This window comes from Colobus angolensis, unplaced genomic scaffold, assembly GCF_000951035.1.
Source record: "Colobus angolensis palliatus isolate OR3802 unplaced genomic scaffold, Cang.pa_1.0 Scaffold88, whole genome shotgun sequence".
Classification (NCBI taxonomy): Eukaryota; Metazoa; Chordata; class Mammalia; order Primates; family Cercopithecidae; genus Colobus; species Colobus angolensis.
In genome coordinates this window covers 4,730,033-4,743,745 of record NW_012122709.1, presented here as the reverse complement: position 1 = coordinate 4,743,745, position 13,713 = coordinate 4,730,033, and the positions used below count along the sequence as shown (strand labels likewise).

The window sequence follows — 13,713 nt, the reverse complement described above, 5'->3', positions numbered from 1 at the left end:
TTTTTTTTTTTTTTTTTTTTTGAGATGGGGTCTCACCCTGTTGCCTAGGCTGGAGTGCAGTGGCACGATCTTGGCTCACTGCAACCTCCACCTTCTGGGTTCAAGTGATTCTCCTGCCTCAGCCTCTCCATTAGCTGGAATTTCAGGTGCACACCACCATGCCCGGCTAATTTTTGCATTTTTAGTAGAGACGGGGTTTCGCCATATTGACCAGGCTGGTCTCGAACTCCTGACCTCAAGTGATCTGCCCACCTTGGTCTCCCAAAGTGCTGGAATTACAGGCATGAGCCACCATGCCTGGCCTCCACTATTCAAATTTTCTCAAATAATTTTTTTAAGTTGGGCTCTTGCTCTGTTGCCCAGACTACAGTGCAGAGGCACAATCATGGCTCCCTGCAGCCTCAAACTCCTGGGTTCAAGCAGTCCACTCACTTCAGCCTCTCAAGTAGTTGAGATTACAGGCATGTACCATCACACCGGGCTAAAATTTTAAAATTATTTTTTGGCCGGGCACAGTTGGCTCATGCCTGTAATCCCAGCACTTTGGGAGGCTGAGGTGGGCGGATCAAGAGGTCAGGAGTTCAAGACCATCCTGACCAACATGGTGAAACCCCATCTCCATTAAAAGTACAAATATTAGCCAGGAGTGGTGGCGGGCGCCTGTAGTCCCAGCTACTCAGGTGGCTGAGGGAGGATAATCGCTTGAACCTGGGTGGCGGAGGTTGCAGTGAGCTGAGATCGTGCCACTGTACTCTAGCCTTGGCGACAGAGCGAGACTCAGTCTCAAAAAAAAATTAAATTAAATAAATAAATGAAATTATTTTTCGTAGAGACAAGGTCTTGCTATGTTGCTTAGGCTGGTCTCAAATTCCTATCATTAAGCAATCCTCCTGCCTTAGCCTTGGCTTCCCGAGTCTCTGAGATTATAGGCGTGATCACCATGCCTGGCTTAAAATAAACATTTTCTTTTCATAGCTTAAAATAAACATATTAGTTTTATTAAAAATGAGGGTTTAAAAATAATAGACTAAATTCTTATCTATCTAGAACTAGTTTAGTTTACCTTTAAGTAGAAAGAAAACTCTTAAGTACAATTCTTTAGTAAGGTGGCAAGAGCAATTTGAAAATTGAGTGAGAACAAAAAGTTTATGAGAAGGGTACCAAGATCTAGGAAAGGACCCTAGACAAAAGAGGGTTTATAGTCTGAACAGGGAGGAAGCAGATGAGACATAAATACTGCTGTGTACTCAAAAGTAGAGCCTGACAAAGCTAAAACACTTTCTAAATATTAACTTTTGATCTGATTCAGCAATCCCATGATAGACACATTAGTATAGCAAATGGTAAAGTGAGGCAAAAGATAAAATTATGTGTGCATGCCCAGAAAAAAAATTCAAGCATAGTTAATCTCCTTCTGTGCCTCTCCACCCTTTCCTATAGCAGCATAAGCAGCCTGCAGATGACTCTGTGTAGGTGTCTTTAGGGAAAGTAAATTGGTCACCAAGGCTCTGTAATAGCTATGAATGTGGAAGCTGATCCAAACTAATAGTTGACAAGTTAGAACCAATTCTAAGCTTGAAAAACAGTTTTTAAAAAAATCTCTCTTCTTGCACAGGATGAAAAACTGTATTTTTAAAGGGTCATTCTGCTATGGTAGAATATTCTCATTAAGACAGTAGAAGGGGGCCGGGCACGGTGGCTCAAGCCTGTAATCCCAGCACTTTGGGAGGCCAAGACGGGCGGATCACGAGGTCAGGAGATCAAGACCATCCTGGCTAACATGGTGAAACCCCATCTCTACTAAAAATACAAAAAAAAAAACTAGCCGGGCGAGGTGGCGGGCGCCTGTAGTCCCAGCTACTTGGGAGGCTGAAGCAGGAGAATGGCGTAAACCCGGGAGGCGGAGCTTGCAGTGAGCTGAGATCTGGCCACTGCACTCCAGCCTGGGCGACAGAGCGAGACTCCGTTTCAACAACAACAACAACAAAAAAGACACTAGAAGGCTAGTGTCCTGGAAATAAGTGCTGAGCTCTCTAGTTCTGGGACGTTGTTTATTAGGCCAGATGTTCTAGAAGAAAATGAGCAGTATAATAAAGTAAGATTTGATGGCTTTCCCTTTGTTGCCAGAAGTGAAGGGAAAGGAGTTATGGGAGAGTATGTCAAAGGCTTGTTTTTCCCTAGTAGGTGTGGAGTTTCCAGAAGAAACAAACAGATCTCCTCATCGCCTTTTATAAGCATAGAATTACAAAGTTAGAAACAGCCATGCAGGAGGCACAGCAGGCACTGGTCAGCCAGGACAAGTAAGTAACATATCAAATCACAAGAGAGCTTTTTTTTTTTTCTTTCTAAGAAGTGACAGCCCTTATTTCCTTGTGTTTGCTAAGCCTGGAAATTGCTCCATATGTATTTGTTTGTTTGGGAAAATCGGGTATAGAATTTTTGATCCCCTGAATCTCCATTTTTTTCTTTCTTCCCTCCAGAGGCTCTCCTCACTTTATAGTTTTCCTCTTCTATTTCCCGGTATCAAAAACTGTTTCCCAGGCCAGGTGCAGTGGCTCACACCTGTAATCCCAGCACTTTGGGTGGCCGAAGCAGCAGGATCACTTGAGGCCAGGAGAAGGCCAGCCTGGGCAACATAGCGAGACTCTAAAAACAAAAAAAGTTTTTAAATAAAAAATTAGCCAGACATGGTGGTTCACACCTGTAGTCCCAGCTACTTGGGCTGAGACCGGAGGATCCTTTGAGCCCAGGAGTCTGAGTTACAGTGAGCTATGATCACACCACTACACTCCAGCCTGGGTGAAAAAGTGAGACACTGTCTCAAAAACTAAAACAAAAAAAACCTCTGCTTCCTTGAGAAGTCAGATGTAGCTGATTCACACTGATAACACTCCTTGTAGCCTCAATCTCCTGGGCTCAAGTGATCCTCCCACCTCAGCCTCCCAAGTAGCTGGGACTACAAGTGCACGCCACCATGCCTGGCTAATTTTTGTATTTTTTTTTTGTTGTCGAGAGGAGTCTCTCCATATTGTCCAAGCTGGTCTGGAATCCTTTTTTCTCTTCTTTCAAAGTTTATTATTATTATTATTATTATTTTTTATGGAATGCTTCAAGCATTTACATGTTAACTTTCTTTGGGGGCCATGTTAATCTTCTCTGTATTGTTCCAATTTTACTGTATGTTCTGCCAAAGCAACCACAAGATGGAATCCTTGATAAAAATTTTTAGACATCAGCAGGCGAGGGGTGTGTGTGTGTGGGGAGAGGAAATGGAATTCTTTGCAAATTCCCCTGAAATCATACCAAGTAATTGCTTATTTTGTCCACCTAATTGTTCTCATTATCAAAACCCTGCCATTGTCTCCTTGAATCACCAAATTCCTGATAGAAATAGCTTGTATAGCTGCAAGCATTTCTCAATAAGTATTAACTAAATGTTAATAGTTATAATAATAAAAAAATCAGGTTTTTAATCCCTGATTTGCTGCAGCTGATTGGTTCCATCTTTTGCCTAGAGAATTGTCAGTCTTAAGGAAGGAGAATGGAGAACTGAAGAAATTTCTAGCCATTCTAAAGGTGAATGAAATAGATTTTCCTTATTATTATTTTCTCTGTTACTTTTCTCATCTATCTAGCTGATTATATAGAATAGTGTTTCCTAATCTTTTTCTCATCATGGCACACACAGAAATTGATATTTGTACAATAAGCACACTACAGTAAATGGATGAGGTCTCAGCAGACCTTGGGGGACTGAAAGGATCAACTTATAGCACACTTGTAACCTATTCCTGAACATCAGTGAGTCATGACCTACCACTTGGAAAGTTCTCTTATAGAAGAGACAGCTGTTGCAACTTAAAAATTTCTCTTCGAGAAACTCAAGACACCTTAGGACCCTTCCTCTGCATCACACTCTACTTCCTAAATAGTTTTTCTTCCTAAGAATATTCTGTGTATTTATATAATTTTCCTATTGATCCCACTCCTGTAATTATTCTAGCACATTGTAGTGTGTCATTTTCCTTTCTCTCCCCAGAGACTCCATATTTCCCCGCTTGTGTTAGTCTATGGGATTCCCTATGCACTCTTACAAAGAACTAAAATTTTATCCCCTCAAAGCTAATAATATCCTAAGGAAATACTGCTGCTACTTTTCCTCCTACTGGGAATCTTAGCAACCATGACTAAGGGGCACTGAGCTTAGTTAGCTAGCAAGTAAGATTGAAGATCTGTTGATTAGGATCCTCAGTTGTAGCCTTCTTCACTCCTGGTTTTTTCACCTATAGGAATCTCCAAGTCGGTACCAAGGAAGCAGGTCAGTTTTATCAGCTTCCATACTAACCCAACCCCCTGAAAATTCCTGTTCTTTCTTGACTCCTGGCTGTGTGAACTCAGAGAGAGAAAATGGTTAATGCATTTGGCTTTCACTTCTGCAAGAAAGAGTTATTGAAAGTGCCGAAGTAAAATCTTAATTGTAATGCTCACCCTTGACTGTCATCTTATGAAATCCTACCGTTTGAAATGCTGGTTCCCTGGTGCCATAAAGAAATAGCATTTGAACATAAATTTAATTTACTCAGCAAGGACATTTTTACTTCCTGCAGAAAGGATACACTCGCCAGCAGTTTTGCCACGAGATTACACTGAACAAAGGAGACAGGGTCATTTATAACTTGACGCATCTACCTTACTGCTGCGTCCGGTTTCCATTGGCTGGAACGGGACCTCACATTCTGTATGTGTTCCGATTGGCTAACAACTTAGAACTTTTTAAAAGAGGCAAAGGTAGAGGAGAACCAAGGAAGGAGGAAGTAACTTGTGGAATGCTGAGAAAGGTAAAAACACCTTCAAATAAGGAAGGAACAGGCTATAACCTAACGCTTGCTTGGACCAATGTAAGCATGCCAGGGCAAATATTTAGGCTAAGTTGTGGGAGCTAAGAACATAAATTACATTGATTTCTTTATTACGGCTAGCAGATATTTAAGAATGTTAGTACAGGTCTTTAAATAAATTTTGCTTTTAAGAGAAGTTACTGTTTATTCCTAATTAGACGAAGAGGAAAGCCTTTAAAGAGGAAACTCTACTTTACTTTTTACACTACTCATCCTTCAAAATTCAACTCAGTCATTTCCTCTGTGAAGACTGCATTAGGTGGAATTAGATGGTCTATTCATTCATTGAGTAAATATTAAGTGCCTACTGTTTATCAGGTACTATGTTATGGGCTGGATATATGCTACCAGTCCTTTCTAATTAGTGATATATATGCTCTACCAACTCTTAAACATATTTTTAGTATCGGCCGGGCATGGTGGCTCACGCCTGTAATTTCAGCACTTTGGGAGGCTGAGGCAGGCGGATCATGAAGTCAGGAGATTGAAACCATCCTGGCTAACATGGTGAAACCCTGTCTCTACTAAAAATACAAAAACAAAATTAGCCGGGCGTGGTGGCGGACACCTGTAGTCCCAGCTGCTCAGGAGGCTGAGGCGGGAGAATGGTGTGAACCTGGGAGGCAGAGCTTACAGTGAGCGGAGATCGCCCACTGCACTCCAGCCTGGGTGACAGAGCGAGACTCTGTCTCAAAACAAACAATTGAAAAAAAAAAAACTATATATATATTTTAATATCTGCCCTGCATTATGGATTAAAAAGACACGGCCCTACATTCATAGAAGTTACAGTCTAGTGTTGTTTTGTCCTCCTGTTCTTCTGATAAGCCCATTACAACACTTAAACACTGCTCTGATTTTTTTTTTAATCTCTCCCACTAGCCTGTAAGCCTCTCAGTTATTCTAGGTATTTTTGTCATCTCAGGATCTAGGAAATATAGACCCAAATATATGCTCATTGGATGGCATCCTTCTTTCTGGTTATTTTGGGTTTAGTTCTTTTTCTAGTTGATGAGATGAGACTTTTTCTAGTAGATGAGACAATGGAGGGATGTATGAATGGGTGGATAGATGTATAGTTGAGAGTACTTGATAAGGCACTGAGGAGGGAAGAAAGGTGTACTTTAAAGCTTCCATTATAGGCAACACAGAGGTGGAGAAAGCTCCAATTAGGGAGTTGGAAAGCAACGGGTTTTATGTGGAAACTTTGCTTCCATATTTCAGGATGCTACCTATGATACATAAGAGTAAGCAGTTTGTGCTCAGAGAGGAAGCTATTATTTCTATAAACAGTGATCTGATTGATTCTCTAAAGTTGCACTTAACCTCTGCCCAGAGAGATTAGAGCCACCTCTTTTTTTTTCCTTGCAGGTCAACCACACCTCGACCAGTGGGCATTACTTCCCCATCGCAGTCAGGTGGAGAATATTTTTCCCCTAAATATCTGTGTGAGATGAATATCCTTTCCTTATGTAGAAGATGGTTTCCTCTCAGAGACAATAATCTTCCTAACTTTATGATCTTCCTAACTTTATGTATAATATGAAAACATTATATCACCAGATAACCACGCACAACAAATTGGCCAGGCAAGGCAGGTGCACGATTGATGGCAACTTTTTATTCTGTAGTTTATTCTCTTTCAGTTACCCCACGACCCAGTTTCCAGCATAGCAGTCAAGTGGTCAGGTAAGCCTACGCAGCAACATTAAAACTGTTGGCAAAAGTTGGAAGATAAAAGAAATATCTAGTTGTGGCTCAGATTGGGACTGATGAAATTTTAGGTCTGTGTAGAAGTTTAAAGCTAGGGTTTGTTTTTTTTTCCCCGTGCCAAACTGTATCCAGCTTTATTAAAGATACTATCCATAAACGATCATGGTATTTCAGGCAGGACATGGGCAGACAATCATTAACAGTATACAACAACTTTCAAACTCCCTTCTTCAGTGGACTACCAAAAATCAGAAAGCCACTATAAATCCCAATGAAATCTTCATCTCATGCTCTGAACAGGGAAAGTTTAGAGTGAGGGTTGACGTTTCACATTTAGCATATTGTTTAACAACGTTTCACAAGCCAACTCTGACTTTCAGGAAGTGAAATGAAAATGGCAGAATTATCTGAAGATCCACAATCTAGAAATGGAAACACTGCTCTTTTGACATGCCATCTCAGTGGCAACACTGGAAAGTCCAGATTGCCTGACAAACTGACAATCAATGACTGGGGGTCAGGTCCCAACAGATGTCTGGGCTTAAGGGAGTTAAGTCTATGCTGAAAGATGGAAAGGGAGAAGAGGACATAAAAACGAATTTGTTTTGTAATACCACAAGACTTTTGTGCCAAGGTGGCCATGTGTGTCAAAGTCAGGGAATCCCTCCTCCTGGGAGCCAAGAGGAAGTCTCTCAGAACTAGAAGGGGAAAGTGTTTTCCTCACATCAGTCCAGCTTCAGAGACTTTCTATTAGTGGCATATGCCTCTTCCCCAAAAAACAACAAGTGTTCTGTGTTTTAACAACATATAAAGCTAGGTTTTTTGAGGCTGGGCACAGTAGCTCACGCTTGTAATCCTAGCACTTTGGGAGGCCAAGGCGAGTGGATCACTTGAGGTCAAGAGTTCGAGACCAACCTGGCCAACATGGTGAAACCCAGTCTCTACTAAAAATACAAAAGTTAGCCAGGCATGGTGGTGCATGCCTGTAGTCCTAGCTACTTGGGAGGCTGAGGCATGAGAATCACTTGAACCCAGGATGTGGAGGTTGCAGTGAGCTAAGCTTATGCCATTATGCTCCAGCCTGGGCAACAGGGTGAGACTCTGTCTGAAAAACACAAAAACAAAAAAACAACAACAATAACAAGTAAAACTAGGTTTTTTGCCTTTTTTTTCTTTTTGTTTCACCTTATACAGTCGGTCCTCCTCAGCGGAATCTATTCCTTATAGAGAGGCTGGCTTTGGTAGCTTGGGACAAGTAAGTAATGTTCACCTTATCTTTCAGATTGAAGTTTCTAATGCTAAATGAAAGCAAAGGTTTATCAAGAACTTAAATTTATATTGGTTATGGCATAAATTATCTGATGTCTTACTGGACCCTATTTTCTTCTGGCAATGGACACCTGATGTTAGAAATGACAGAGAATAAATAGGGGTGGAAGTAGTGAAAGTGTTTAAGGACTGAATCAACAATGTCCATAGTGTTCATTTTGGAAGGAGTGAAGTATGGATCTTTCTTAGACTAGTATGCCCACTGTAGTAGAACAATATATGCTTGAATTTGTAGCTATAGATAAATAGGGAATAGGGAAGCCAGATAACTGAGATATATTTATTAATTGATGCTTATTATTTGTCTATCAGGGAGGCAGAGGTCTGCAGGGACGGAGAACTCCCAGAGACTCTTATAACGGTGAGGTGGGGGGGAAAGGGTGTCAGAAATCAACCTACTTTATGCAGAGATCTGCAGATTTCTGGTTTTCTATGCATAATATAATGCCATTTCACTTGTTTTTTTCCAGACAGTGATTCCATGTATCCATACATATATTACAAATTTTTCAAATAATGATATTTTTGTTTTCCAACTAATAAGGGGAAAATAAAGATTTGAGTGATAGAAAGTCATTGAAAACCTCTGGTTAGGAGATGGAGGGTAACTTTTCAGTAAAATTGACTTGGATTTTTTTGAATTGCCACAAGATGGCATTATAAGCTAAGTATAAAAAGAAGGTTCAGAAGATGCCGATTGTTGGCCTGAAGGGTATCTGGCTTCTTTGCTGTGTTTTAAACATAAAAATATTCCAGTGAAGGAATATTTTGGGTATGCTTACTTAATTTCTTACCTAAAACCCCTTAAAATTATTACTGTTGTTACCATTTTCAAAGGCATTAACCAGTACCTAAAGAAATATGTATCAGAGAGGACTTTCACAAGAAATAATTTGAAATTCCCAAATATCTTTTTTTTTAATTCTCCAAATAGTCTCCCACTAAATCTCCCACATTTGAAATCTCCCACTCCTTTGAAAAACATAGATGTTCTAGACAATTTATTTCTCTCAGGTTAGTAACAACAATGTTCTCTTTTTTATTCTTAATTTTAGTAATTTGAGTCTTTTCCTCTTTTTTTTTTTTTTTTGGTCAATCATTTCAAAGAATTCATTTTGTTGAGAGTCTGTATTATTTTTTCTATTTTCTGTTTCATTTACTTCTGGTTTAGTCAGTTTCCTTCCCTCTCGTTATTTTGGATTTAGTTCTTTTTCTAGTTTCTTAAGGTGGAAGGTTCGATTATTGATCTGAGATCTTTTTTACTGTTGATGTTTCCAGTCATAAATTTCACTGTAGCACTGCTTTCACTGCATCCTATAACATTTGGCATGCTGTGTTTTGTTTTCATTCATTCCAAAGTTTGTTTGTTTGTTTGTTTTTTGAGATGGAGTCTCACTCTGTCACCCAGACTGGAGTGCAGTGGCGCCTTCTAAGCTCACTGACACCTCCACCTCCTGGGTTCAGCCTCCCAAGTAGCTGGGACTACAAGCTCATGCCACCACACTTGGCTAATTTTTGTATTTTTAGTAGAGACGGAGTTTCACCATGTTGATCAGGCTGGTCTCCAACTCCTCACTTCAGGTGATCTGCCCACCTCAGCCTCCCAAAGTGCTGGGATTACAGGCATGAGCCACCACGCCCGATCCCATTCCAAAGTATTTTTTAATGTCCCTCGTGATTTTTGTTTTTTGGACCCATTGGTTGTTTATCAATGTGTTGTTTAATATCTACATATATGTGAAGTTCCCAAATTTCCTCCTGTTATAGATTTTGACTTTCAGTAATTTAAATCCTTTTAAATTTATGACGTAACATGTGGTCTATCCTGGAGAATGCTCCATGTGTATGTGGGAAGAATATATATTCTACTATTTTTGGGTGGTGTATTCTATAGAGTCTGCTAGGTTTAGTTAGTATATCGTGTTGCTCAATTAGTACGCTTCTGTTTCCTTTCCTTGCTGATCCAGTCCAGTTGTTCTGTCCATTATTGAAAGTGGGGTATTAAAGTCAATAACTATTATTGTGGTTTTTGGTTTTTTGTTTTCTTGTTTTTTTGAGACAGAGTGTCGCTCTGTTGCTGATGCTGGAGTGTAGTGGCACAATTGTGGCTCACTGCAGCCTCCACCTCCCACGCTCAAGCGATAGTCCCACTTCAGCTAGAACTGAGTAGCTAGAACAAAAGGCATGTGCCACCACACCTGGCTATATTTTTTTATTTCAATTTTCATGTATTTGTAGAGATGAGGTCTGCCTGTTCTGCTCTGGCTGGTCTCAAATTCCTGGGCTCAAGCGATACTCCTGCCTCAGCTCCCAAAGTGCTGGGATTATAGGCAGCAACCATGCCAGTCCTTATTATTGTCAAATTGTCTTATTTTCTCTTCAATTCTCAATTTTTGCTTAATGTATTTTAGGACTCTATTGTTAGATGCATATATAAATGTTTCTCTTCTTGATAAATGGACCCCTTTATCATTATTTAATGCCTTTGTCTCTTGTAACAATTTTTTTTTTTTTTTTTTTTGAGACAGAGTCTCACTCTCCTCTTGGCTGGAGTATAGTGGCAAAATCTCGGCTCACTGCAACCTCCTCCTCCCAGCTTCAAGTGATTCTCGTGCCTCAGGCTATTGAGTAGCTGGGATTACAGGCACGTGCCACCACGCCTGGCTAATTTTTGTATTTTTAGTAGAGACGAGGTTTCACCATGTTGGCTAGGCTGGTCTCAAACTCCTGGCCTCAAGTGATCTGCCCGCTTTGGCCTCCCAAAGTGCTGGGTTTACAGGCATGAGCCACGATGCCCAGCCCAACAATTTTGTCTTAAAGTCTATTTTGTCTGATATTAGTATAGCCACTCTTTTGTTCACTGTTTTTTGCATGGAATATATTTTTTCATCCTTCTCCTTTCAACCTATATGCATCTTTGAATCCAAAGTGAGTCTCTTGTAGACTGTGTATAGTTGGACTTGTTTTTTCTTTCATCTGTTCTGCCAGTTTCTGCCTTTTAATTCATTTACATTTAATGTAATTACAGATAAGGAAGGACTGACTTCTGCATTTTGTTATTTGTTTTCTATATGTCATGCTTTTTGATTAGCCTTTTGTTTGTCCCAGCTGATATTTATCTCCTTAGGCAGCCAAACAAGTGCTTCTAATTGTTTTCAACAGACTGGAGAAAGGTTTTTCTGCACTTGGTAAGCTCTGAGCTCCAAGTCCTGGTGAACTTGAGCTCCAAATCCTGGTGCTGTCAAATAAAGACAACCTTGAAAGTGGGGTCTTCCAGGGAACCACTAGACAGGTCAAATAATAACAATTCTCTGGGAATGAGTCCTTCAAAAAGCTCCAACCCTGTTCCATCCCCTCTAGTGACTGCCAGACTGTTGGTTTTCACCATGAGTGTGCCCTGTTGGTTTTCAAGACTACCATGGAGCCAGAGAAGGAGAAATGGCAATAAAGCAAGTTAAAATGCCACAAACCTTGCTGTTTTTACTAACATTCTGCTATTTTTCTTGAATAAACATTCTCCAGATTACTACAAGTCCTTTGTTAATTCCCAGATTTCTGAAGAAGTTGATTCTGACCATTATGCCAATTTTCTCATTGCTTTTATGGAGGAGGAAATTTTTGGAGGTCTTTGCTCTGCCATTTTTGTTGATGTCACTCATAACTAATTTTTGTCTTTACCCATTCTTTCTGGTGATTTCCATCTTAGAGGGGAAGCCAAGGCACAGATACATTAGAGCACATGAAGGCAGTGAGGGATCTCAGTCCACAGACTCATGAAAGGGAGAGGAAAGCACCTATAAGAGATACTGCTATGTGATTTGTGAGCTTTTTCACTTGGCATTAGCCCCCAACCCTAACGTATATACTAAAAATCTTTTATCTCCATTTCCTTTGCCCTGGCCCCAAGTATACCTGAATCTCTTCTTCAGTTCATGGATGATCTCATAGGCTTATTTTTATGCTTTCCAGAAACCCCTTCACCAGCTTCAACTCACAGCCTATCTTATAGGTGAGTAACACTGTGCTTCCTTTTTCTTGGGATGTGTTCATACTTAAACTCTGCCAGCAGGCTTGGTGCAGTGGCTCACGCCTGTAATCCCAGCACTTTGGGAGGCCAAGGAGGGTGGATCACGTGAGGTCAGGAGTTCGAGACCAGCATGGCCAACGTGGCGAAACCCTGTCTCTACTAAAAGTACAAAAATTAGCTGGGAGTGGCGGCAAATGCCTGTAATCCCAGCTACTCAGGAGGCTGAGGCAGGAGAATTGCTGAATCCGGGAGGTGGAGGTTGCAGTGAGCTGAGATAGTATCACTGCCCTGCAGCCTGGGTGACAGAGTGAGACAATGTCTCAAAAAAACAAACAAAAAAAACAAAACTCTGCCAGCAGTCCTAGGGTTACTTCTCCACTGGCTTGTACCACTGAAGTTTATAATGTGCCTTATAAGCAAAAAGGAAGTTGGATAGCATTGTGTTTAATATACATCCAAATTACTGTATTTTGGCCAGGTAGTGGCTCCCACCTGTAATTCCAGCACTTAGGGAGCCCAAGGTGGGAGGATTGTTTAAGCCCAGGTGTTGGAGACCAGCCTGAGCAACAAAGTGAGACCTAATTACCCGGGCTTAGTGGGTGTGTGCTGGTGGTCCCCACTACTTGGGAGGCTAAGACGGGAGGATTGCTTGAGTTTAGGAAGTCAAGGCTGCAGTGAGCCATGATCATACTACTGCACTCCAACCTGGGTAACAGAGTGAGACCCTGTCTCCAAAAACAAAAAAATTATCTTCAGTTGCAAGCAGGGGATTTTTTTCCTCTCTGGCCTAACTGTATAGGCTCTTCCATTACATATGCTTTTTATTTTTACTTTTACCTTTCCTTTTCTCTGCTGATGCTTTTATTTCCTTTCCTTAGACCTTCATCTGCCTCCTCTGGACAGGGAATTTTTTCTTTCAGACCATCCCCAAATGGGCATTCAGGCCACACAAGAGTCCTCACCCCCAACAATTTTGGTAAGTTAAATAACATTTCTAAAGGAATGGAGCTTCAACTATAGACACATATACTAAACTGAAGATTTTCAAGATGACAAGATGTTGAAGTTTGCCCCCCAAAGAGCATTGTCTCTAGTTGGCTCCTTAATATTCTTTAAGAGCCATCCCATTTTCTTCAGAGTGAAGGGAAACTCTGGGTTTTGCCTGATTAGCACTCATCCTGTCACCAGTCAAGTCCTACTGTTTAGCCAGAAGGTTGGCCTATAGGATTAAACTGGCTTCTCAAAAGTCCTTATATTGAAAATGCTGGGCACTTAGTTCTGAGGATTATAAGGCCAATATCCATTCTTTTCCGCATCTTTTTCAGTAAAGGTGGTACCACTAGTCCTCTTGTTAAGAGGCTGCCATCTTCCATAGCTCACCTAAATCTTTATATTGCCTATCTTTCCACTCATAGTTAAATCTCAGACCTCTGCCAGTACCTGGTCCTCACAGGAAAAGAACAGACTTTATAACCCATTTCTTAAATTAATAATTGTGTTTCCGGCCGGGCGCGGTGGCTCAAGCCTGTAATCCCAGCACTTTGGGAGGCCGAGATGGGTGGATCATGAGGTCAGGAGATCGAGACCATCCTGGCTAAAACGGTGAAACCCCGTCTCTACTAAAAAAATACAAAAAGGGCTGGGCGCGGTGGCTCAAGCCTGTAATCACAGCACTTTGGGAGGCCGAGACGGGCGGATCACGAGGTCAGGAGATCGAGACCATCCTGGCTAACACGGTGAAACCCC

At 41.0% G+C, this 13,713-nt stretch overlaps 1 protein-coding gene across 1 annotated transcript in view; it reads left to right on the top strand.

The window, feature by feature from the left end:
- RNF212B (ring finger protein 212B) overlaps positions 1-13,713 on the top strand; it is a 37,560-nt gene that overhangs the window by 20,807 nt on the left and 3,040 nt on the right. The window contains exons 5-13 of the mRNA XM_011930859.1: positions 2,185-2,300; positions 3,516-3,576; positions 4,290-4,318; positions 6,270-6,316; positions 6,545-6,587; positions 7,806-7,866; positions 8,253-8,301; positions 11,910-11,949; positions 12,846-12,943. Coding sequence (XP_011786249.1) covers positions 2,185-2,300; positions 3,516-3,576; positions 4,290-4,318; positions 6,270-6,316; positions 6,545-6,587; positions 7,806-7,866; positions 8,253-8,301; positions 11,910-11,949; positions 12,846-12,943 — 544 coding nt within the window. The remainder of the gene's footprint in view (positions 1-2,184; positions 2,301-3,515; positions 3,577-4,289; positions 4,319-6,269; positions 6,317-6,544; positions 6,588-7,805; positions 7,867-8,252; positions 8,302-11,909; positions 11,950-12,845; positions 12,944-13,713) is intronic.